This window comes from Propithecus coquereli, unplaced genomic scaffold, assembly GCF_000956105.1.
Source record: "Propithecus coquereli isolate 6110/MARCELLA unplaced genomic scaffold, Pcoq_1.0 Scaffold563, whole genome shotgun sequence".
Taxonomy (NCBI): Eukaryota; Metazoa; Chordata; class Mammalia; order Primates; family Indriidae; genus Propithecus; species Propithecus coquereli.
The window spans coordinates 141,796-164,420 of record NW_012151541.1 but is presented as its reverse complement, the minus strand read 5'-3'; the positions used below and the strand labels follow the sequence as shown (position 1 = coordinate 164,420).

Sequence of the window (22,625 nt, the reverse complement as noted above, 5' to 3'; positions counted from 1 at the left end):
GGGACACATGCTTATTTGTCCTATGACTATTCTTCTTAGGTTCTCCTTGCCATTCTCTCTGATCACCTCTTTTGCGTTTAGGGAACCAAGAATCCAGCTTTTGTCTCAGCTCCAGACTATGATTGTGCAGACTGTTTACCAACAGCTCACGTAATATGCTTGATGTAGGACGTTTGGATGACCTTGATCTGATGTCTCAGAGGCGAAGCCTCAGGGCACTCTCATTGACACCCAAACTTGTAGAACTTTAAGTCCAGCTCCTAGACTGTTTGCTAGCTCCCTGTTCTGATGCCCCTGCAATTTCTCCTCCTTAGCTTTTGGCCTTTCTAATAGCTCTTTTGCATCAATTCTGACCTGGCCGTTTATTCTGTCTGTCTCAAGATGGCTTCCAGATTTCCTTTCCTCTGCCCTCTTTAACCCTCTTCCTGCATCTCCCACACACTCATTTCTCTTCCTTCCAGACACATATAAGCCGGTCAGTGCTGCTGATTCCAGCTGTTCTGAATCTTGCCTACAGTTAAAGTTAAAAAACAGATGGACCAGCGCATCCTAGATGTTGTGCCAATTTCCACTGCATGAAAACAAATTACTGAAAAGCATCAGGAAATTTTAGAATAGTTTTGGGGTTTGATTCTGTCCTTTCACTGGTGCTTCCTCTCCCACCTCATTGTACCTTGTCACTTTCGATCACCTCTTTGTAGGCCTCACTTAATAAAGGCTGGTTTTGAAGACCTTTACTCTCATTTTTACCCTTTCTGTGTACTAATCAGTTTAACCATTGGGATAGGACTGTGTTGATAATCAAGCTGGGGTTGTTGGTTGGGTTTCTAATTGTCTATACCCTTTTAAATATTTGTGTCCTTTTGATCATATGGAGAAGGTGAGGCTGGGGCCTCTGTGCTGTGGGAAAGTCAAAGAATTCACCAACCTGGGAATAAAGTAGATATTCCTCAATTGACTTTATCAATGAGGGCGCAAAAAGTGCCAGTGACACTGCCAGCCCTTGCAGGGAGCCTGTAGACGCTCCCCGTAGACAGGGAGCATGTTCCTTGGGAAGCAGTGACACTGTGCCCACATCTTTGCTTTCAGAATCCTTATTCTTGGAATTTGCCAACTGCTTTCTCTCAATGTTCTGTAGAAGATTGTTTAACTTCAGCATTTCTAGTCATCCTGAAAATGAGAGAAAAAGAATCCACATAGTGGGGATACTTACCTTATAGGTATGTAAGGAAGACACTGGCCATCATTTACGGAGCATCTGGAGAAAGCTGTTGGCATAGTCCAGTAATTATTGGGTGCCCACTGTAACCAGAGTGCTAGACACTGTAGGAACTGTCCTCAAAAGAAGTCCTTAGAGAATAGGCTTCCAGAAGTTCAGGGACCCCCTGGATTTATATATTAATACAACTTATTTTGTTTTTTTCTTTCTTTCCTTCCTTCCTTTTATCCTTCCTTCCTTCCCTCCCTCCCTCCCTCCTTCCTTCCCTCCCTTCTTCCCTCCTTTGGAAGAGACCGTTAGAAAGAATATCCTCAGATTCTCGAAAGGATCTAGGGTATATAATCGTCTCCCAAAATTTAGGACCACAGCTCTACAGCAGTGACTTTTAAACTTTTTGATCATGAATCACTATATTTTGTACTGCAAGCTGAAAAACACACACACACACAAAGACACACACACACACACACACACACACACACTTATATTATTATTATTATTATTTTTTTGAGACAGAGTCTCACTCTGTTGCCCGGGCTAGAGTGCCGTGGCGTCAGCCTAGCTCTCAGCAACCTCAAACTCCTGGGCTCAAGAATCCTTCTGCCTCAGCCTCCCGAGTACCTGGGACTACAGGCATGCGCCACCATGCCCAGCTAATTTTTTTTTTCCTATATATTTTTAGTTGTCTGATTAATTTCTTTCTATTTTTAGTAGAGACGGGGTCTCGCTCTTGCTCAGGCTGGTTTTGAACTCCTGAACTCAAACAATCCACCCGCCTCGGCCTCCCAGAGTGCTAGGATTACAGGCGTGAGCCACCGCGCCCGGCCTATATTATTAAATAAATAGCTGAGAACACTTTCACAAAACAATACGTATCGTTGCTCTATGTGGTATACTCTGATATTTTCTACTTTGTTCTGTTAATTCTGTTCTACTATTTTCTATTTCATATTTTGAGAAATGCTAGGTGGTGCCCTATAAATTGACCTTTTTTTAAACCCCATTAATGGGCTGTATCCCACAGTTTGTAAAACATTGCTTTAAGAGCATTGATTCTTAAATTATTGGTGTGCATAAAATTGCCTGGGATGCTTATTTAAAATGCAGTTTCCTGGGCATCACTCCACCTCCTTAGTAAATTGGAATCTCTGGCAAAGGAGCACAGAATCCACGTTTTAAACAAGCCCTCCAGGTGATTCTGATGCAAGGTGAATTTGGGTCTTGAAGCCTCACACTAGAGAAACTGCTCTCCTTGGGACTTAGGAGCCTGGCTGTTTTAAGGCTTCAGATCACACACTTGCTTGGAAAGGGTGGATACTAACTGGGATCAGCTGAATCCAGACTGAGCCTCTTCTCATCACAGAATGACCCCAATTACCTACTCTCACTTCTGGAGTTGATGTTCCTTGATAGGCCTCTTTTCCTCATGTCTGTTATGGCGCTTATGAAGGCAGAGAAGGGGTTAACCAGGGCCACAGAATAGAGAGTGAAGGAACTGAAGGGTCATTTTACAGAGTGGCTGGGGTGTGGCCCAGCCCTCCAGTAGGTGCCCAGAGCCAGTCCCAAATTAGAATGGGGAGGGATTCAAAACTGCTTTTCCTATTCCCTTCCTTTCATGTGCAACCACATGCAGTGTGTCAACATGCTTTCAGGCGCCGTTAGGCACCAGCAGTTTTGCTCCCTCTGGGTTCATGGACCCTTGGTATTCCTGTTATGTGTTATCTTAGAATAGCTCTGCACTCGGGATTCTGCGTATTCTCCATTAACTCTTTTAGCACCAGCCCTTTGAGATGTAAGGGCTTTGGGGTTGAAATATAGCAACCACCACAATGAAATAAGAAAATGGTTACTTGTCAGGAGACCTGGGTTCTTGCCTTGCTCCACCAGTTATCTGTGAGACCTCAGGCTCCCTGGGCCTCACTCTCTTCACTTAGAAAATGACAGGTTTGGTCTAGACTTCTAGCTCTGAAATTCCATGATTCTATTTTTTGTACACTCTGGCCTGTTCTCTTTAAAAGTTTTTCCTTTAAAGCCTTGGCTGGGTTGGGCACAGAAGATTCACTGAGTCTGGGAATTTCCGGAGAACCAGATGATAAGTTAATAATAATAAAATGTCTTCCTATTTAGTGTACTCATGAAGTAGGAGATTTATAAAACAAGTTTATTGTAAAATTGGGTAATAAGGCCTAGGAATTTTGAGATGTGTTTTTGTCTCTTCGGCCACTTTGTTTTGTGGGTGTGAATTCATTTTGTGGGCAGTCAAATAAGAAAGAAAAATTATTGTTACAATAATAAGAAATGTTGATAACTGATTTCTCATCATCGTTAAAACACCTCTGTGTTTATAAAGTTTTTTATGGACATCACCTTGTTTGGCTTGATCTTCATAAAAGTCCTGTGAGTTAGGCAGGGCAAGTCTGCTGTCCCCATTCTTTTTTAAGGAGACACAGTCTCTTAAAAAGAGACTTAAAAAGAGACTCCAGCCTGTCATCCAGGCTGGAGTGCAGTGGCTATTCATAGGTGAGATCATTGTGTAGTACAACCTCAAACTCCTGGACACGAGAGATCATACCTCTTCAGCCGCCTGAGCAGTTGGGACTACAGGTGTGAGCCGCCAGGCCTGGCTCCCATTTTTTCAACAGATGAAGAAATTTTGAGATCCAGAGTGCATTTGTGACTTGCCCAAATTTACCTAGATAGGAAGTGGCAGAACTGAGACTGGACTCTGGGTCTTAAGCATAGTTCTGAGTGCTTTCTGCAGAGTATGGGTGGCGTTTCTTTGTTCATCCAGATTTCCTAAGGACTCAAACTCAATAATTTGACCTACTAACCTGGAAATTGACTAGGGCATCTTTTACACCACACAATCCTTTAAAGTTTTGCCAGTAAAGTATCAACGTGATTAATAATATGGCATAATTTAGGGCACACAAGCCAATGGATGTACAAATTCATTACTTAATAGCCACCCAGAGAATAAGCACAAGATACATGCTGGAACAGTTGATTAGGCAAGATTGGCAGAGGCCGAAGATATTAAATATTCATTAAATGAATCATAGTCTTTCTGTGCTCAACACTTACAGGTTTTCTTTGGCTGTGGCATCTGTTATTAGTCAATACTGATTAAGGACCCACCCATTCTTGGTGTTAGTTGTTCATTGAACATTCCAAAATAGACCCTGTCATCAGGAGACTTCCTTCCAATAAATATCAAAATAACACATGAGAACTGATAATGAGATATGCAGTTTATCTGATGACTATGTAGACTTCATTCCATTTAGGCCTATAGTCTCATAGACTCAAGTTATATTACTTTTTTCCTCCTTTTCGTTGTTGGCATGAGCCATGTAAGGGGACTCATTGTCCCAGGAACAGGTATTCGGGAGGGGAAAATACCCTTTTGGATACCCTTTCTTCTCAGTGGCTTGTTTGGTGCTTGGCATACTTAAGTACTGTTTGTCAGCCAGGAGGAATTACTGACTGTAGATCAAGCTTCTCCACTCACGCCTGGTGCCAGGGAGATGCTTGCTCCTAAAGGGGTGGTTACTGCTTTGAAAATAAATGCGTGGATTTCTGAGTGACGTCATTCCACCTTGGCACAGACAGGTATTTATTTCTCTAGAATGAACTACCAGGGGTGAGCCAGACTGTCTGCCTCACTCATCTCCCAAGGTTTCATTTATTTTAAAAATCTGCTAACACATCTGCGTGTAGTTTTTTTCTCTGTATGTTTGTCATGTGCTATAATTACTTAGGGGTTTCTGGTGACATCTTAATTAACTAGAGAAGTAAAAACTGAAGATGTAATTGTAGAGTTGTTCACAGGTTTTTCTATAGAATATGTGGATCCAACTGTCAACATAATGTAGATGGTACAGATTCTTTTAAAACTGAGAAATATATATCAATTTTATGTTCCTCGGTCATCAATTGCACCTTTGTTATGTCTTTTGCTCTCGTTATGGGGTTTTAGTTTAATTGAATGAATTAGTGAGCTCAGGCCTTTTGATGTGACCACAGCCTATTTGGGGGGACTTTCGGGGAGCATGTTTAATACCTAAGTGAATTTCTAGGCCAATAGTTCTGTGGATCATATTGGGGTGGAGTGCATAGTCCTTGTTCTCCAGCATTTAGATTGTACCTAAAGAATACAGGAGGGTTTAATAGCCTCTTTGTTTATTCCTCTTTATAGTTCTGGGAATGCTGTTGCCAAGATGTGGGATGTAAGTGAAGGGGAGGTCCCAGGTCTGCACGAGCCATAGAGAGGGTTGCAGGCAGGCTAAGTCAAGCAGCAAGACCAGGGTAAGACGTGGTTGCAGCTAGCTGGGACAGTCTAGGAGCAGGAAAGCCATGTCTTGGATCCAGGAAGTCTGCAAACACGGAACAAGCAGGTCAGAAACAAAAATGTTGATCCTGTTATCCTAGTGCACAGAACAGTGTCTGGCCCATAGTAGGTGCTCAGGTAATATTTGTTGAATGAATGAATGAAATGAGAGATTAGGAACTCAGAGAAGGAGCCTGGAAAGTAAGGTATCAGAAGTCTAGGCAAGAATTCTGGATGGCAGAGACTCAGATCTTGGGTAGACCACCAGGTTTGGTTTCATGGGGTCCATAGAGCTGTCTTGAGTGATGTGAAGAACCTCCAACCACCTCCTGTCTGCTGTGAACTCAGTGCCATGGGGGTGGTTGAAGGGAAGGTAAAATTTCTCACTTGACATAAACCGATAAAGACATTTCTACTTGTCTACTATGGCTCATATTTGGGGGGCATTCCTAGGTCTCTGACCTTACCCAGAAGAACCTTGGTCCTATAACCATTCAGGAAATCTTTATTAAGTACTTAATAGATGTCAGACACGGTGCTAGTCCAGTTCTCTACTTCAAAGCAGATTCCTGAGCTCCCGGCTCTTGGGCATGCCATTCTCCCAAGGGTGTGGCTGGGCTCCGTGGAACTAATCCAGAGCCACAGGAATCCTATTTCGATACAGCTCTTTCCCCAAACCTGATTATAGGGGACAATTTAGACTATTTTGAGTAAGGTGGGTACACCACTGCTTGAATCCTTTCTAATCATCTGTCTAGGCTACCGAAGACAATTTGTGGTACTAACTCATCCCTGAAAAATTGAAAGCTCATTTCTCCATACATAGAATACATTATTTTTGCCTTTGGCACTTTTCTCTTTCTGTCTCTGAACTCTCTGGCTCTGATCTCATTGCTGGCAAAGCTAAAGCCAGAGCTATGATAAGCCCAGAGAAGTGTGTCCGCCCCCTGCCTGCCCACCTGTCTTTGAAAGGTACCTCCAGGCTGCCACTGTACCACTGGGTCGCACAACCAGCAGCCACCATTATAGGCAGAATCTTTTTTAAGTCAGTTCTCACCTTGGTGATTTCTTCCCCCCTCCTTCTTTTAACACCTTCCCCAGCAAATCCAATCCATCCTCTGGCTTATCTGGGTCAGCAAGGGTCTGATTTTATGCATGGCACTGTCAGACCATAAATCCGCTGCAGCTTTCCCTCTCTATCCAGCCTGCCTGCTTCTGTCAGCATCAGCAAAATGCATAACAGAGAAAATAAGCCAGAAAGGCTAATAACACTCATCTGAATAAAATAATCTCTTTGGCTGCCTCAGTTAATTTCATTTTAATCAAGGTGCCAGGAGGGAATTTAGGTTAAAAAATCCAGCCTCCTTCTTGTCACTAGTTCCCTGTTCAACCATCACTAAATGATCCTTTTTATTATGCATGTACCTTTATTTATTTATTTTTTTGTATCCTCATAGTTGGATGCTCAGTAACATATACTGAATGATATATTTAACTCATTTTGGGTTTTGTCTGTCATCACAGACATGTCTATTTTTAAAAGTGAGAAATGATATTCTTCCTAGATGTGTTGATATTTGCCATCTTTCTATACAGACTGGCAGATTTGATAGGAATTCTGAGACAGGGAGTGGGGGCTCAGTGGAAGTTACTGAAGCATCTACGGTTCTGGCAATCTGGGCTCCCTTTGGATTCCTTCCTGTCAACCTCAGCACACAGCTCCCAGTGTGGAATGCAGGACTGATCATTCCACTTTGTCCCTTAGGGAAAGGACAGCGGAAGATTAAATTCTGCTTTCCCGTTGGTATCTCCCTCACGTCTTCCCAGAGACTTACAGCTGCTTTGTTAATTGCCTGTTGCTGCTGTCTTACCCCAGTCATTATTTGCTGAGGGCTGTGCATTTTCAGCAGGCTGCGATCTTGGCCCTGGCCCAGGGCCGGGTGAGGAGCATGTTGGAAATTGATGAAAGCTGAGTCCTAGTTTGTTTGGAAATAAAAGTAGTAATATTTCCTCACATTTTTATAGTGCTTGCTGTTGGCATGGTTCTTTTGTATCCATCATCTCATTTGATCCACACAATAGCCCTGAGAAGTGGGCAAGTCAGAGACCATTGGCCCAAAAGGAACTGCACCTCACTATAGCAATGCAGAAGCTCAAGCCATTCCAGCAATGCCAACCTCATGCCATGCGTTCCATCTGCGGAGCCATGAACATAGCAATTAATTAAATGGCACCTTAGGCCGGGAGAGCTTCCAGGATTTTAAAACCATGCTTTGAAGGTCTTTAGGGAGCGAGATGTACACTGACGGGCCATGTGTCCATTTTATAGATGAGACAATCGAAAGTAAATAGAGGGAATATGGAAAAAAAAGAAGTATAATATCGAGGCCGACTTGAACCTTTATGGACTTGGCTCTTCACCCTAGATATTTTAGAAAAATCCCTCTGAACATTTGCTGCAAAGTTTGTTGGACATCCACAATTAGTCTAAGTTGAGGGAGAAAACCTGGGCTCATGTCCTCGAAGCTAATGATTCAGCTGTGCAGATTTATATCTTTCAGTGCATTTGTGGTGATAATCTCTTCTGCAGATGCACAGGCAGCTTGTAACTTTCTGGGTCTCCTTTCTTTTGACTCTGGAGTCATTCCCTCTCTAGTACAGTATGATGTTTTCTTGATCTTCCTCCTGAAAAATTTTTTAAGTAAGAAAAATACTCCTGGATATTTTGTCTGCTTTTTAGGGATTAGTGTTTGAGGAGGTTTGCAGCTGTTCAGCACATTCCTGAGGGAAGCAGCCCCTTTTCTTTAAATGCCCAAGTATTACACAACCTGAGGCTCTGGGGGTGGGGAAAGTAAAGAGACTGTACAAACAAATGATAGATGGAAAAGACGTAAAGACAAATTTCAGTCTCCTAACCAAATGAAGTTCCCTTGGCTCCAGAGGCCCCAAATAAAATGAGGCTGCAAAGCTTCTGGAGCAGGAAACCACTCTAGCAGAGCCTTAATATGCTCCCTATGAAATCACGTCTCGTGGACTTGCTTATTTTCCAGCCCGAAGTGTGTTTCATCTTTGTTCATGTTGGCTGGGAAAATCGTCTGCATGGTATATTTGTGATCCCCTCCTCCCGCATTCCCTGTACCTCTCCTGCCCCAACTTTTCCCAAAAATAAATGAATGAGTTAATTAAAACACCTCGGTTCAAAGGAGGAATATGTGTGAAAAAGCATATGAACTCAAAGGACCAGTGTATGAAAAGCTGCAGTAGTAGTAAAAGAGACTGAAAACCCCTAAGAAACAGACAACAGGGTCTAATGCTGGGTTTTTCTTGAAGCAATAGACTCTTTTTTAAAAAATAAAAATCTTGCATAGAACCCCAATATATGAAACAGATCAAAGCAGCATTTTTGTTGATATAAATCTACTTCGAAAGTACAAATTTATAAAGAGTACTTATTACAGAGTCAATGAGAACAATGAGGCTGTGTTTATGAAATAAAAATATTGAAATCAGGATTATTAATAAGAGTTTAATTATTAATTATTAATAAGAGTTACAGTTTTATATCAGTTTCAGTATCTAAGACATTTCTGGTTTTGTTTTGGATAGTCCGACATCAAGAAAATCTTGATTCATACAGATGAGTTATTATAATCTTGAGATAATGTTAAATTGATTTAGATGTTTGAAAAATAAGATTTTTGTTTTAAAGTTGAATCACTAATGTTACCTAGCAGCTATTCCCATTCCCCTTCATAAATCTTAATTGGATAAGCCCCAACATGTATAATAAGCACTGCAACAATTGATAATGAGATGGCATGGCACTGAACATGTCGATTCTCACTGCCCAACCATGGTCTACCATGAGCCCAGCATAGGCCCCTGAGCCTTCGGTGGCATGTAGTTGAACCTGGCTGCTGTGTGTCAAGTTGCGTGTTCACCTGTACAGCTTTACCTGAGGAAGCTCATGCAGGCTTGCATGAAAAAATAAGCCTGTGCAGAGCTACATCCATTCCTACCGATAGCACATTGTTCAGAGGTTCTGGAGCATGCAGTGATTCTTCATTCTAGGGCTTGCGTACAGCAAAGCTCACTTAGCAGCCCTTGAGACATTGTGGTGGCATCTAATGCAGAGAAACTGTGTCCTGGGTCCCTTGCTCATTTGAATGTAGGTTGCTCATTTGAATGGATGTGCTACAGTTGTTTTAATTGAAATGTGATTTTTTGTTAATTCCAAAGTATCTCTGAACATAGCTTGAAAGCTCCTGCTCAGTGAAACCAGTAATAGTACTGTAGCTATCCCACTATATGCTGTAAGGATGGAAATAAATACATGTGGTAAAAGTACTTGTGGCACCTTAAAAGTTCTTAAAATTTATTAGTGTTAAGTGATGAAGCATTTTATTTTAAAAGATTTCCACTTCCACTCACCCTCTTTATTAACCCATCTTTGTTTATTCATCCTTTCTTCCAAGGGTGCCTGGGGATTGTGTATCCTTTTCCACGGTGTCAGGTTGGTTTTGCCTCCCCAGCCTCCTCTGTGATCTGTGCTATACATTTGTGAGCTAGCTGGCCTTCTATTAAAATTCTGTTTTATTATAGATCTTTCTTTGTCTCCCACACTACATTGTGACATTGGTACTTTTGTAACTACTAAAGCACCTAATACTTCACCTTGTTCATTTAAGATATAAGTGTTTATACATTGGTGGAATTGAATTGTAGCATCATTTTTGTGTGTGTAAAGCGCCATAGAAAAAGAACTAATATAGACCACCAACCCGTGTTCTTTCTCCCCTAAGAAGCGGATTGAAACCAATTGTCAATTTAAGGTCTGGTGAGACGTGTGCTTTTAAAAAGCAAGTGTGCGATTGCCTGGTCTAGTCCATGCTTACTGAGGACGTGGGTATGTTGCCAAGAGAAACCACTTGATAAAAATGTAAATTAAAGTATTTAGAATTTTGTAACTGAAACCAACTTATAATCAATTTGAAAGTTTTCTTGCAATGGAAACATCCAATGTCATTGAATACATGTGCTCAAATCTCTCACTATTTTGAATTTAGGATTGTTTCCTGTTCACTTTTTTTTTCAGATGCCAAATATTTTGAAAGGCATGGCTTAATTATATGTGTCTCTCCCTCTCAGCTAGTAAATTTTTTATTTCCATAGAAATCTTTTAACTTCCCTAGAAAAGTAAGTGGACATAATGTTATCATAGTACTTGGCACATAAATGTTAGTGATTTTGGCTACAGAAAAGTGACGCCTGGGGCAGGGGGTGAGGGTAGAGGAACAGGTTTAGAACAGTTTCAAGTTGGACTCTAATATTCATTGGTTTGAAGCAACTTCTTGGTTTCGGTTAGACAGATTTTTTATTTGTCTGATGTGTTCTGAAGCCCAAGTAGGTGTGGCATGATTATTCGTTAGGAGTTATTACTACAGAATTGGAAAAGCCCTTCTAAGTTGAACTCTTCCACGCTTTACAAATTGCAGCTGCTTGGCAGCCTTCAGCCCTGAATAGAGGCAGTGCTGACTCAAGAACCAAGCCACTCGCAACTCACTTTCTTTGCATTAAGAGTTTGACTGGAGAGAGGAAAAGGAAGAGGGGAAAGGGGAATGAACACATTGTGATTCTTTGCAGTGGTTGAAAGTACTCTCTTACAGGCTTGGTTTGAATTCCAGCATTGCTAGTTTTTAGCTATGTGACCTTGAGCAAAGTGTTTAACCTTTTTTAGTCCAATTTTCCTCATCTGCCAAATGTGCTTAATCACACCCACCTCATCAGGTAATTGTGGGGTTTAAGTTAAACAACATGTGGAAACGGCCCAGCCATATGCTAAGTATACAGTATCCCTTGATAAATAGTGCTGTAAATGATTCCTACTTTCTGTTTCTCTCCTTAAAGAAATTCAACTTCCAGATGCAGAACTTTCTGTTGCTTAAATTAGTGCTGTGAACTGAGGAGGTAATCAATAATTCTTTTGGATCACAATGTTTTCATTAGAAATAAGTATCTAGGTTTAGCATTTTAGTGCTCCCCTCAAGCTGTAGACATGTCAGGAACATATATGTTCAGATATGGTTTGTATTCTTGGTTGTATGGGACATGAGATGATGGCTCAGTCAATGAAATCAAAACCTCCTTGTATGTTCCACAGAACTCTACAGTTTTCAGTGACTTTTTCGTGGCAAATGTCTCCAAAATTGTCATTACTGAATGCTACAATGGAAAAATTTGTGGGGATTTAGTCTGTAGTGCACTAGACAAAAACTCTAACTTTTGTCTCTAGCCCTAGAGACAAACCAAATGACTTGGTGGCTAAGGTTATGGACTTTGGACTCAGATAGCCGAGACTTTTTCCAGCCAGACAATTTTTGAGCTGTTGTTCTAGTCCCTGTGTGACTCTTAACTGGCTGTGGGCAAGTTATACCTTCTCTGGGCCTCAGTTTTCCAATCAGTAAAATGGGGATAATGGTAGTTTTTTCTTACAGTGAAATGATGGAGTTTAGATGACATAATACATATAAAGCATTCACCAAGTCCTTAGAACACAGTAGGTGCTCAACAGATAGTTCTGCTTCTCCTCCTCCTTCTTCTCTTTCCCTCTTTCTTTCCCCTCCCTCTCCTTGTTATTCTTATATTCTCCTTTTTTCTCCACTGAGTTTTTAGAACAGGAGAAAACTAGAGAGATGGGCTTTAGGAAAGTATCTTTGTTTCTGGTTTGGATTTGATTGCTGTGATTTTATGACGTGGACTATAGTTGTAGATGTTGACCTTGCCGCTTACCAGCAATGAATTTTTTTCCCCTTGCTGTTTCTCTGCAGGAAGGATCAGAATGTTCTCTCACCAGTCAACTGCTGGAATCTCCTCTTAAACCAGGTGAAGCGGGAGAGCAGGGACCACACCACCCTGAGTGACATCTACCTGAATAATATCATTCCTCGGTTTGTCCAAGTCAGCGAGGACTCAGGAAGACTCTTCAAAAAGGTATAGAGATATTACTAGTCACAGAGGTTCTTGGATTGAGCAATGACACAATCTTGTAAATAAAAGAGAGAATATATTATTGGCCTACTTAATAGGCTTTCCACTGGTCATTCTGCACCACATACCTGTGGAGAAAAAATATTTGAATTGCCATTCTTTTCTTCCTTTCTGAGCTGAATTAATAGTAGCCCTGGGAAAGTAACCATTTGCAAGGTGCAATCCCAGGGTCGTACCTTCATGTGGTACCTATGAATAATATATGCATATATTAATAACTGTGTTTTGGGAAGTTTTCTTAAGGTAAATTGTGAAGCTGTTGAGCTTTGGGAACATTGAGTGTCATTTTTCATGTTTTTCTCTTCTAGTTCATTTAGCAAATTCATGTATGTTTGTGTTTTTGCTTTAGTTGTCTCTCCAAGTTCTCATCTTGGCCAAGGTAGACTCATGAATTTGGTTATTCTTATCATGACATGTCTTTGTCTTTGGGTGATTGAATGCTTTCTGAAGCTCAATTGTTAGCACAATTCTTGAGTGTAGGTTGAGCCATTTGATAAAGGAAAACTCAAACAGTGATCTTAAGGACTTTCTGCCAAATTCACCTTACCTGTCAGTGGTGGAACCAGCCTTTTGGAAACCCAGGAACCTCTTTTCTAAGCTCTCTCAGCTTGAGCTCACAGTGTAATCAGCTATTCATGAAGTTTGGTTGCAAATGGTGGCAAAGGCCCCAACCATTGTGTGTGATAGGCCATGTCTAACGTTCAAGCTTCGACATCCTCTGAAGACTTTTCAGAAGGCAAATAATTCTCCTACAAGTCATAGGTAGAAAGAGGTTATATAGGGCTATTTAGAATTCATCAATTTCCAGTTGACAAAATTTAGTATTAAGATTTGAGGCTATGAGAGAAAAGACTGTAGTAAACAGGATTGTGGTTGATTTAGCCATAGCTCAGTTTTCCAATTCTTAATATTAGGAAGTTTTCCAGTTTTTGCTAGATCTGAAATTAATACCTAATTTCTCCTGTTTTTACCAGCCTGATAAAATATCTGATTTAGAATCTTCTATCTACATAATTGCATCCATGAGGGGGCTTTCCCTTTGTCTTAGAGACAGAATATTGAGGGTACAAACAGCTGACAAAGAAAAGAAGGAAGAGAACAATAACTCCTCCCAGAGCTCACTGGCTATTTTTAGTGGCCCGGCTGTGCTGTGGTTGGGGCCACACTTCATTTGGGGGTGAGGGTACTTTTCACTGTCTCTTCCATGGTTTCCAGCATCTTCTCTAGCTTGCTTGTCACTAATTTGAGTTATTCCGCAGTACTCAGTGATGTGTGTGTGTGACTAAAATTAAAACCTATTTAGGTGAAACCTTGACAGTAATTGAGTACCACCTCAGCTCTTCTCTGTGACCATGACAACCATTTGACTATGTCAAGAAGGAAAGGGATTGACTGATAGTTTCCACCTCAATTTTCTCTGTTCATCTAAGAAAAAACTTTGGCGAGAGATATTCACTTAGCTAGAATTTACCCAATCTCTCAGCTCCCTTTTCTCCCAGCCTTAGAAGGTTAGAGAAGAACCTAGCTGACTCTTAGAGCCTCTCCAGATCTCAGAGGTGTGTATGCTGAAGGCAGCCAGATAGCAAAGCCGTGAGTGTACCTGGCTCTTCAAGTGTGCCATACGCATTTCACTGAAGATCTGTGTGCATGGCACATATACAAGGCACGGGGCATATGACCTCCAGAAGGAAAATCCAGCCATGAATGATTCTCCTAGCTCTGAGCTCAGGGCTGACCTCCTTAAGCTCATTTGTATGCTAGAGTGTAAGGAAGAACTTATTTCTCACAGGACCTTAATACATTACATTTCATTGAAAAAAGTACACATAAGTTTATACCTAAATACATTTTCACTAACTGAATATACTTGTGTAATCAGCTGCCAGATCAAGAATCAGAACATTTAACCCCCTGTGCTCGGGCTCCCATCTAGTCACTCCCCACCTCCAAATCCCCAAGGATAACAACTGTCCTGAATTTTAACAGCAGAGATTAGTTTTGCTTAGTTTCATACTTTATGTAAATAGAATCATACGGTATGTACTCTTTTGTGTCTGGTTTTTCTCATTCAACATTATGTTTGGGAGATTTATTCATACTGTTGTGTATAGCTGCAGATCATAGGACTTTCTCTTGGTCTTTATAAGTTTGCATCAGTTAAATTGTAGTTGACTAGAGACACGCATAGGATTGTTGAATGGCCAATGACTGCTATCCCACAGGGTGAGCAATCTCTTCTCTCTCTCCCTTGGAGTTCCAGTGCAGACAGGGAGCTCTAAGGTACAAGCTGGTTGGAAGATCATAAGAATAGATGTATTCTATTTTGGCTGGGCCAGAGCCTCTCCGCTTTCTAGAAACATTCTTTATGCTCTAATTTTTCAATCTCTTTTGTTTAGAGTGTGTTGCATGTGAAGAATTAGAGTCCCACTGGTTAATACATAGTAATCAGACAAGAGACCTAAGGAATATGCCTGGCCAGTCTGTTATGTGAATCTCCCCTGGGCTTGCTTTGCACTGTCAGAGCAGAGACCTTTTCCAAGTGATCCTTTCTCTTGGGCCTAGCTCTGCTATTAACTCTAAGACTCTGGACAATTACTTCTTTCTGAGCCTCAGTTCCCTAAACTTTAAAAAAAAAGAGTTTGGGCTATATGATTCCCATGGTACCTTCTAAATCCAATATACTACAATTCTATGATGACGAGGGTATCCTGGTGGGTGAGGCGGGGGGTTCCTTCTGATTGTTGGGTAACATTTGCTAAATTGTGATAGGTAAATTGCACTCCCAGAGATAAGGACAAAACAAAAGTAGGTGTGGGCATGGAGAGGGCTAGCTTAAGCAAATGAAGACTGAATTTCTTGAGGAATGAAGCATTGTTTCAGATGCTGCTATCTACAATGACCAGCAACCAAGAGATGCCAAACTGAGATCCAAATGTATAAAATAGATAGGTGTATCTTTTGTTTTTACAGTAAATTTGGTTCCAGTAGCAAAAGGAAAATCCATCTCTCTAGAGCCATAGACTTCAGAAAAGATACCTTTATTTCAGGTTTGACTATGGACACCTGTCCTTTATGTGAATTTGCATGTATTTGTCATGAGCAAAAGTCATAGATTTTCTTCTTTTTTAAATTCTTTTTTTTAAAAAATCTATTAAACTTAACAATTCACTGGTAAAAGTTGTGATAATAAAAATCAGTATTTTTTTGAACCCTTTTTGCCAGGTACTGTGTTAAGCACCTTATATACATTATCTCCTTTAGTCCTTACAATAATTCTATAATGTGGTTACTCTTATTATCATCATCCCTATTTTATGAAGATGGAAACTGAGGCTTAAAGACATTAAGCAAAAATGAGGTGAAGCTATTGTTTAAATCCAGTTATCTAGCTCTAGAACCCAATGTTTTCATCTAAATGAAAACCAGTATTCTTTCTATATGGAGTGCAGGGAAGAGAGTTTTATGAATTTTCTCATTCTTTTCCATTGAATTTAGATATTTCATTTAGTTATAGAATTAATCTAATCTTTTGCACACAAACCTTCACAGGGTATGGAGGCATTAAACATCAACATTGGGTTGTTTCTCTTACCTGGGGTTGAGACAAGCAGCTGAAAGTTGGGAGGGAAATAGGGCAGTATGTTTATTCTCCCCAGGGACAGAATGTCTCTGTCCCTCTATGAGAGAAACAAAGACTCATTAAATGTGAGAACTGGCCAAAAATCTGGCTCACAGCTAATTTAGCTAATTTGGGGATGTCAGGGTGGCTGCACAATTGGCCTCTCTATGCTACTGGACCCCCTTAAGGGATGCACCCTGCTAGCCCTCCGGTTTGTGGTTATGTCTGCTGGGACATATTTTACATTTTGCATTGAAGCATGTTGGAGATTCCTTTAGCTAAATATAACATCTGGAGAAAGTAGCCTCCTGTCCACAGCTTAAAAACAGACCGACTTTGTCTAGGACTCCAGGGAAAATTGAGCCCATTTGGTGCTCCTGACATCTCCTTTCATGTAATGAAAGCTCAGTCTGTCTAATCCCTGTTGGAACTAAGGTTTGGGCAAATATTATTGCTGTCACCTTCATTTGTTTAATGCGGGGCTTCAAAAAACGGTGGCCAAACGCTGCCAAGTTTGGCTGCCATCTTCATGTGGTCTCTGTAAAAGGTATGTTCTAAAGAATCCCACCAGGAACACAAATAATTTTTCCCACTTGCTCGGTTTAAACTGAAGTAAACTTGGATGTGCTTTTTCCCACAGGAGAGAGGACAATCCTGTTCTCTCTTCCTCGTTTTACTTAGCTGGAAAACACTAAAAGTACCTCTGACTTTTCTGTCACTGTTTCTAGCCCTTGACAGCTGCTCACACTTAAGTTTGGAAGCTGGTCAATTCAGACAGTCCTAACACTCTCAATTGCACCCTTGTTTTTACAGTACTCCAGTTAACTGTACTCCTTTTTTGCCTTTAGTATTCGAAGTTTCTGTGGCAAAAACTCAGGTTAAATTGAGAGAGCCAGATCAGATTCCCTGTAGCCAGTAGTTCTCTCAACTTTGCCTGCACATGAAAGTTACTTGGGAAGTTAAAAGAATTTTTTGTGACCTTGAATGAAAAAAAATGATCGACTGAACTTCATCAAGTCTTGGACCTTTGTTCTTGGAAAGACTTTTTTTTTTTGAGACAGAGTCTCGCTCTGTTGCCCAGCCTAGAGTGCCGTGACATCAGCGTAGCTCACAGCAACCTCAAACTCCTGGGCTCAAGTGATCCTTCTGCCTCAGCCTCCCGAGTAGCTGGGACTATAGGCATGCGCTGCCATGCCTGGCTAATTTTTTCTATATATATTTTTAGTTGTCCATATAATTTCTTTCTATTTTTAGTAGAGACGGGGTCTCGCTCTTGCTCAGGCTGGTCTTGAACACCTAATCTCAAACGATCCACCTGCCTCTGCCAGAAAGACATTGTTAAGAAAATGAAAGACAAGCCACAGACTGGGAGAAAATATTTGCAATACATATATCTCACAATGACTTATATCAGAATGTAGAATAAAGAACTCTTAGAACTCAATAATGAAACTACCCAAATTTTTAGAAATGGGAAAATTTTTATTAAATAGTAGATACTTCACTAATGAAAATATTTAGATGGTCAATCATCATATGAAGAGATGCTCAATATCATTAGTCATCAGGGAAATGCAAATTAAAACTATAAGGAGATACACTACATACTCATTAGAGTGGTTAAAATTAAAACAACTGATAATACCAAGCATTAGTGAGGATGGATGGAACTCTCATATGTTGCTGGTAAGAATGTAAAATGGTACAACCACTTTGGAAACTAGTTTGGCAGTCTTATAAATTCAAATACATACTTATCATATGACCCAGCAATTCAGATATTTCTAGATATTTACTCAAGAGAAATAAGAGCATTTGTCCACACAGAGACTTGTGCCTGAATATTCATAAAGTTTTTGTGGTAGGCTGAATAATCCCCCCTACCCCCTGCTGCAAAGATGTCCATGTTTTCACCCCTAGAACCTGTGAATGTTACCTTATGCATGTAAGACTTTGCAGATATGACTAGTTTGAGGATCTTGTGTTGGGGATATTATGCCTGATTAGCCAGTTGGCCCTTAATGCAATCACAGGTGTCCTTATAAGAGGGGGATTACAGATAAAAGAGAGGAAGGCCATGTGATAGAAGCAGCGGGAAGCAGAGTCATAGAGAGAAGATGCTATGCCACCGGTGTTGGAGATGGAGGAAGGGTCCATGAGCCAAGGAATACAGCTCTAGAGGCTAGAAAAGGCAAGAAAACAGATTCTTCCCGAGAGCCTCCCGAGCAAAGGCAGCCCTGCTGGCACCTTGGTTTCAGCCCAGTGAAATTAGTTTTGGAGTTCTGACCTCCAGAACTATAATAGAATAAATGAGTGTTGTTTTAAGCCACCAAGTTTGCACTAATTTGTTGCAGCTGCCATAGGAAACTACTACTTTATAACAGGCAAAACTGGAAACACCTCAAACATCCATTAACAGATGAATGGAAAAACATATGGTATATCCATGTATGAATACTAGGCGGCAATGAAAAGAAACAAAATGCTAAGTAGATATAATGTAAATGAACTCCACAAACATTATACTGATAAAAAGAAGCCAAGCACAATGAGTACATTCTGTATGATTCGATTTATATAAAATTTTAGAAAAGAGAAATCTAATCTATAGTGATAGAAAACAGATCAGTGATTGCCTTGGGATCAGGGTGGGGATGAAAGATTGAAGGGGCCACACAAGGGAATTTGTATGGTTATAAAAACATTATGTAATCTTGAAAATGGCGGTGCTTTTGACGACGTTTATCATACATTTAAAATGTACACTTAATATGTGTACATTTTATTGTATGTAAATTATTCCTCGATAAAGTTGATGTAAAAGATAATGTTAAAATACCCGTGCCAAGGCCCCACCCCAGTGCCGTTGAATCAGAGTCTCTGGAATAGGTCCTGGATGGTTGTTGCATACAGCCAGGGCTGAGAACCACTGCTGTGCTCTGTTGTCCATCTTGGGCAAACCGAAGAGCACAGAGGACGTCTGAAGCCATGAGATCCTGTATGTGAGCCATGTTTGCCCCTGCTGAAGCATCTAGGCCGGTTTCTCTAGGCAACCCATTGTGGTTTCCTACTTTATTCTTGGAGGGTGATGAAGGGTGAATTAGTTTCAGATAAAATCTGGTGACAAAGGCTGAATCTGGCTTCCTTCACACTGCAGGAAGTGCGGAAGGCAAGAAGAGTGCCGAGGAAGGAATGTAAGAGGCTCAGTGAATACTTTTCTCCAGGGCCCTCAGATGTTAAACATGTCCCTTTTACCATTAGGAAATCAGTCACAAGAGAATTGCCACGACAGTCAGATTTCCTTTGGCACCAAGAAAATGAGTCTGGTAGTAAAAGAGGATAAAGGGGATTTAAAACTAAAAGCAATGGATCTTACCTATCTTTTTATCCCCTTTGGACTGGGATAGGATTTCCTACAAAGGCTTTGAGTCCAGCTGTTTGGCATATGTGAGGAGGGAGCGTGATGATACTGTGAGGAGGCATGTTGGGTAGTGTTATTGTCATAAATAAGAAGAGGAGAAGAAATAACCCACAATGCTGGTATGGTTGAATGTCCCTAGTAGGTAACGTTGATTGAATGAATGAATGGAGAAAGCATGGTTTTCCAAAGGTTGCATTGCTGTGTTCTGCGCCCTTGAGAAAGGATTTACCTTTCTGGGAAAAGGAATAGATAACCTTCCCTCTCTCCCCCAGCCACCATACCAACGTGCCCCCCCTCCCCCGCCTACGGAACTCAGTATCTGTTACTGACTGAATTTCCTCCACATTATAACATGGTCACTAACTAACAGTGTTGCGTGGTGCTTTACAGACAGCTGTTCCAATTCCAATTTATCTTGTTGGTAGCAAAAATCTGTTCTGATTAATTGAGCTTTTTTTCTCTCATATCTGATGAAAAGATCCTCTTTGGAGAAAAGAATAGGATGTGAAGCTGAGCTTATTTGAGTAGGGGATGGAAGGCTGCCAGCTACTTCAAAGGTATCTCTGCTGATAAGGGGCGTCAGGTTTGCTGCCAAAGCCAACACTGAGGGGAGCTTTGCAGCTCGTGCTGTTGGTGGTGTTTTAGCTTTGTTTTTTGTGACACTAGGTCAGCAGCATCTGTATGCTCTCCCTTGAGGCTTCTCTCTGGGTGGTCCAGGCTTTTTTTGGACTTAGGAAGATGCAGCTCAAAGGGAATGTGTGCATCAAAGATGTCTGCAGTCTTTTGCTTAGGTTAGTTTGTATGTTTGCTTTTGGTGTTTTAGTTCTTAGGTATCTATCTGTCTTTTCGGAAAGAGCTCAAGGTGCTATGTTTAGAACATTGAAAGGTGTAATAGTACTTCGATTTTTATACATCAAAGGACGATTAAGAGAATCTGAAGAAGAGCAGTTTAACCAATGGAGTATGAGAAAGAGAGGTGCAGTGGACAGAAAACAAGACTGTCCAAATGCAACCTGGGTATTTGAACACTGCCCTAAATTAGGAAATCACACAGTGAATAAATATTTATTAGTGAACACTGTAAAGACAACATTATGATAGGTGCTTAAAAGAACTTAAAAATCAAGTTGAAGAGTAAGATTCACCCCCAGGGAGCTTAGAGCTCAGTCTATTTAGATCTTCTAAAATTTTCTGTGGGATGATGATGATGATGATAATAATAGCAACTTTTCATAAAATGCTTACTATGAATACCATCCGCTGTAGTAGGCCCCGAATGTATATTTTCTCTGATCCTTTTATCTATTTTGCAAGGTTTTTTCCCTAAACTTTTTATGCAAGTATAAAATACTTAGAGAAAGTGCCTGTAAAGTATATAGTGCAATGAGTGGTAACCAGCACCCAGATAAAGAAAAAAATGTCACTAGTATCCCATGAGCCCCGCCCCCCGCCCCTTTGCCCTCTTCTGGCCATTACCCCTGAAGGGTAGCCACTATCCTGACTTCCAACACAGTGTAAGTATTTGCCTGTTTTAAATTTTTTTTATGTAAATGGAATCAGATAATATTCTTTCGATAATTTAAATATATCATTCTTTTGTCTCTGGGCCTCCATTGTTTCTGATAAGAAGGCAGTTGTGGTTCTTAGGTTTTTATTATTGCTTACTTATGTGTAATGTATCTTCTTTCTTTTCTTCGTTTTGGGGGGGCTACTTTTAGTATTTTTTCTTAATCTTTGTTTTTCAGCAGTTTGACTATGATAAGAGTCTCAGTGTGGTTTTCATTGTTTGTATTCATTTGGCTTGAATAAATACAATGCTCAGGTATTCAGATATCCTTCATCTGTAGATCAATTTGGGAAAAATTTTGGCACATATTTTTTTTCTGTCCCATCTCTTTTTCCTCTCTTGCTTGTATATTAGACTACTTGATACAATCCCAGAGGTTCAACCTTTTTTTTCCTGTGTGCTTTAGTTTAGATGATTTCTAAAGTTTACCAATTCCTTCTTTTATTGCATCTAATATGCTATTAATGCCATCCAGTGAATTTTTTACTCCAGATATTGTATGTTTTAGTTTTACAATTTCCATTTGGTTCTTTTCTTATAGTTTCTGTATTTCTCCTGAAATGAAGATTTCCCATCTCTTCACTTATTATATCCATCTTTTCATATAGATGTATTTTTCTTTTCTTTCTTTCTTTTTTAAAGATGAGCTCTTGCTATGTTGCCCAGGCTATACTTGAACTCCTGGGCTTAAGCCATCCTCTTGCCTCAGCCTCTCAAGTATCATATGGGTATTCTAAAAACATATTTGGCAGTTGTTTAAAATTTCTTGTCTGCTATTTCTGATATCTACATTATCTGTGGGTCTATTTATTGATTTTTCTCTTGACCAAGGATCACATTTCTTTATTTTTTACATGTCTACTAATTTTTTATTATATATTGGACATTGTAGAGACATATTGGATGCATAGCGACTCTAGGTGTGCTTTCTTCCTCTGAAGAGTATTAAGTTTTGTTCTGATAGGGCATTAAATTACTTGTTGACCAGCTTGAACTTGTGTGGGCTTGATTATATGCTTTGTTAATGTGGGTGTATTTTGGTTTTGCCCCTAGTCCTGAAACATATTGTATATACTTAAGATACGGTCTTTCTAGGGTTTCAATGGAAAGCCAAGATGTTTATCAAGCCCCTCTAACTTGGCAGGCTTTGAACTACAAATCCCATCTTCTCTGCAGTGGACAGCACGTGAGATGGCCAACTGTCCCAGTTTGCCTTGAGTTGAGATGGTTCCTGGGACATGAAACTTTCAATTTTATCCATTCTACTATTGACAGGATTTGGATAGTTTCCAGTTTGAAGCTATTCTAAATAATGCTGCTATGAACCTTACATTGGAAGGTTGTTGTTCTTTCCAATATATCACTGAACCTGGTCACAATCCAGGCTTTAAGGATAGTGTATTCAAAACCTGCCTCTCCCTC

The 22,625-nt window shown here is 40.4% G+C and overlaps 1 protein-coding gene across 1 annotated transcript in view; it reads left to right on the top strand.

Moving 5' to 3' along the window:
* Window positions 1-22,625, top strand: part of SRGAP2 (SLIT-ROBO Rho GTPase activating protein 2) — a 226,279-nt gene that overhangs the window by 106,141 nt on the left and 97,513 nt on the right. Inside the window, exon 3 of the mRNA XM_012657865.1 lies at window positions 12,377-12,539. Coding sequence (XP_012513319.1) covers window positions 12,377-12,539 — 163 coding nt within the window. The remainder of the gene's footprint in view (window positions 1-12,376; window positions 12,540-22,625) is intronic.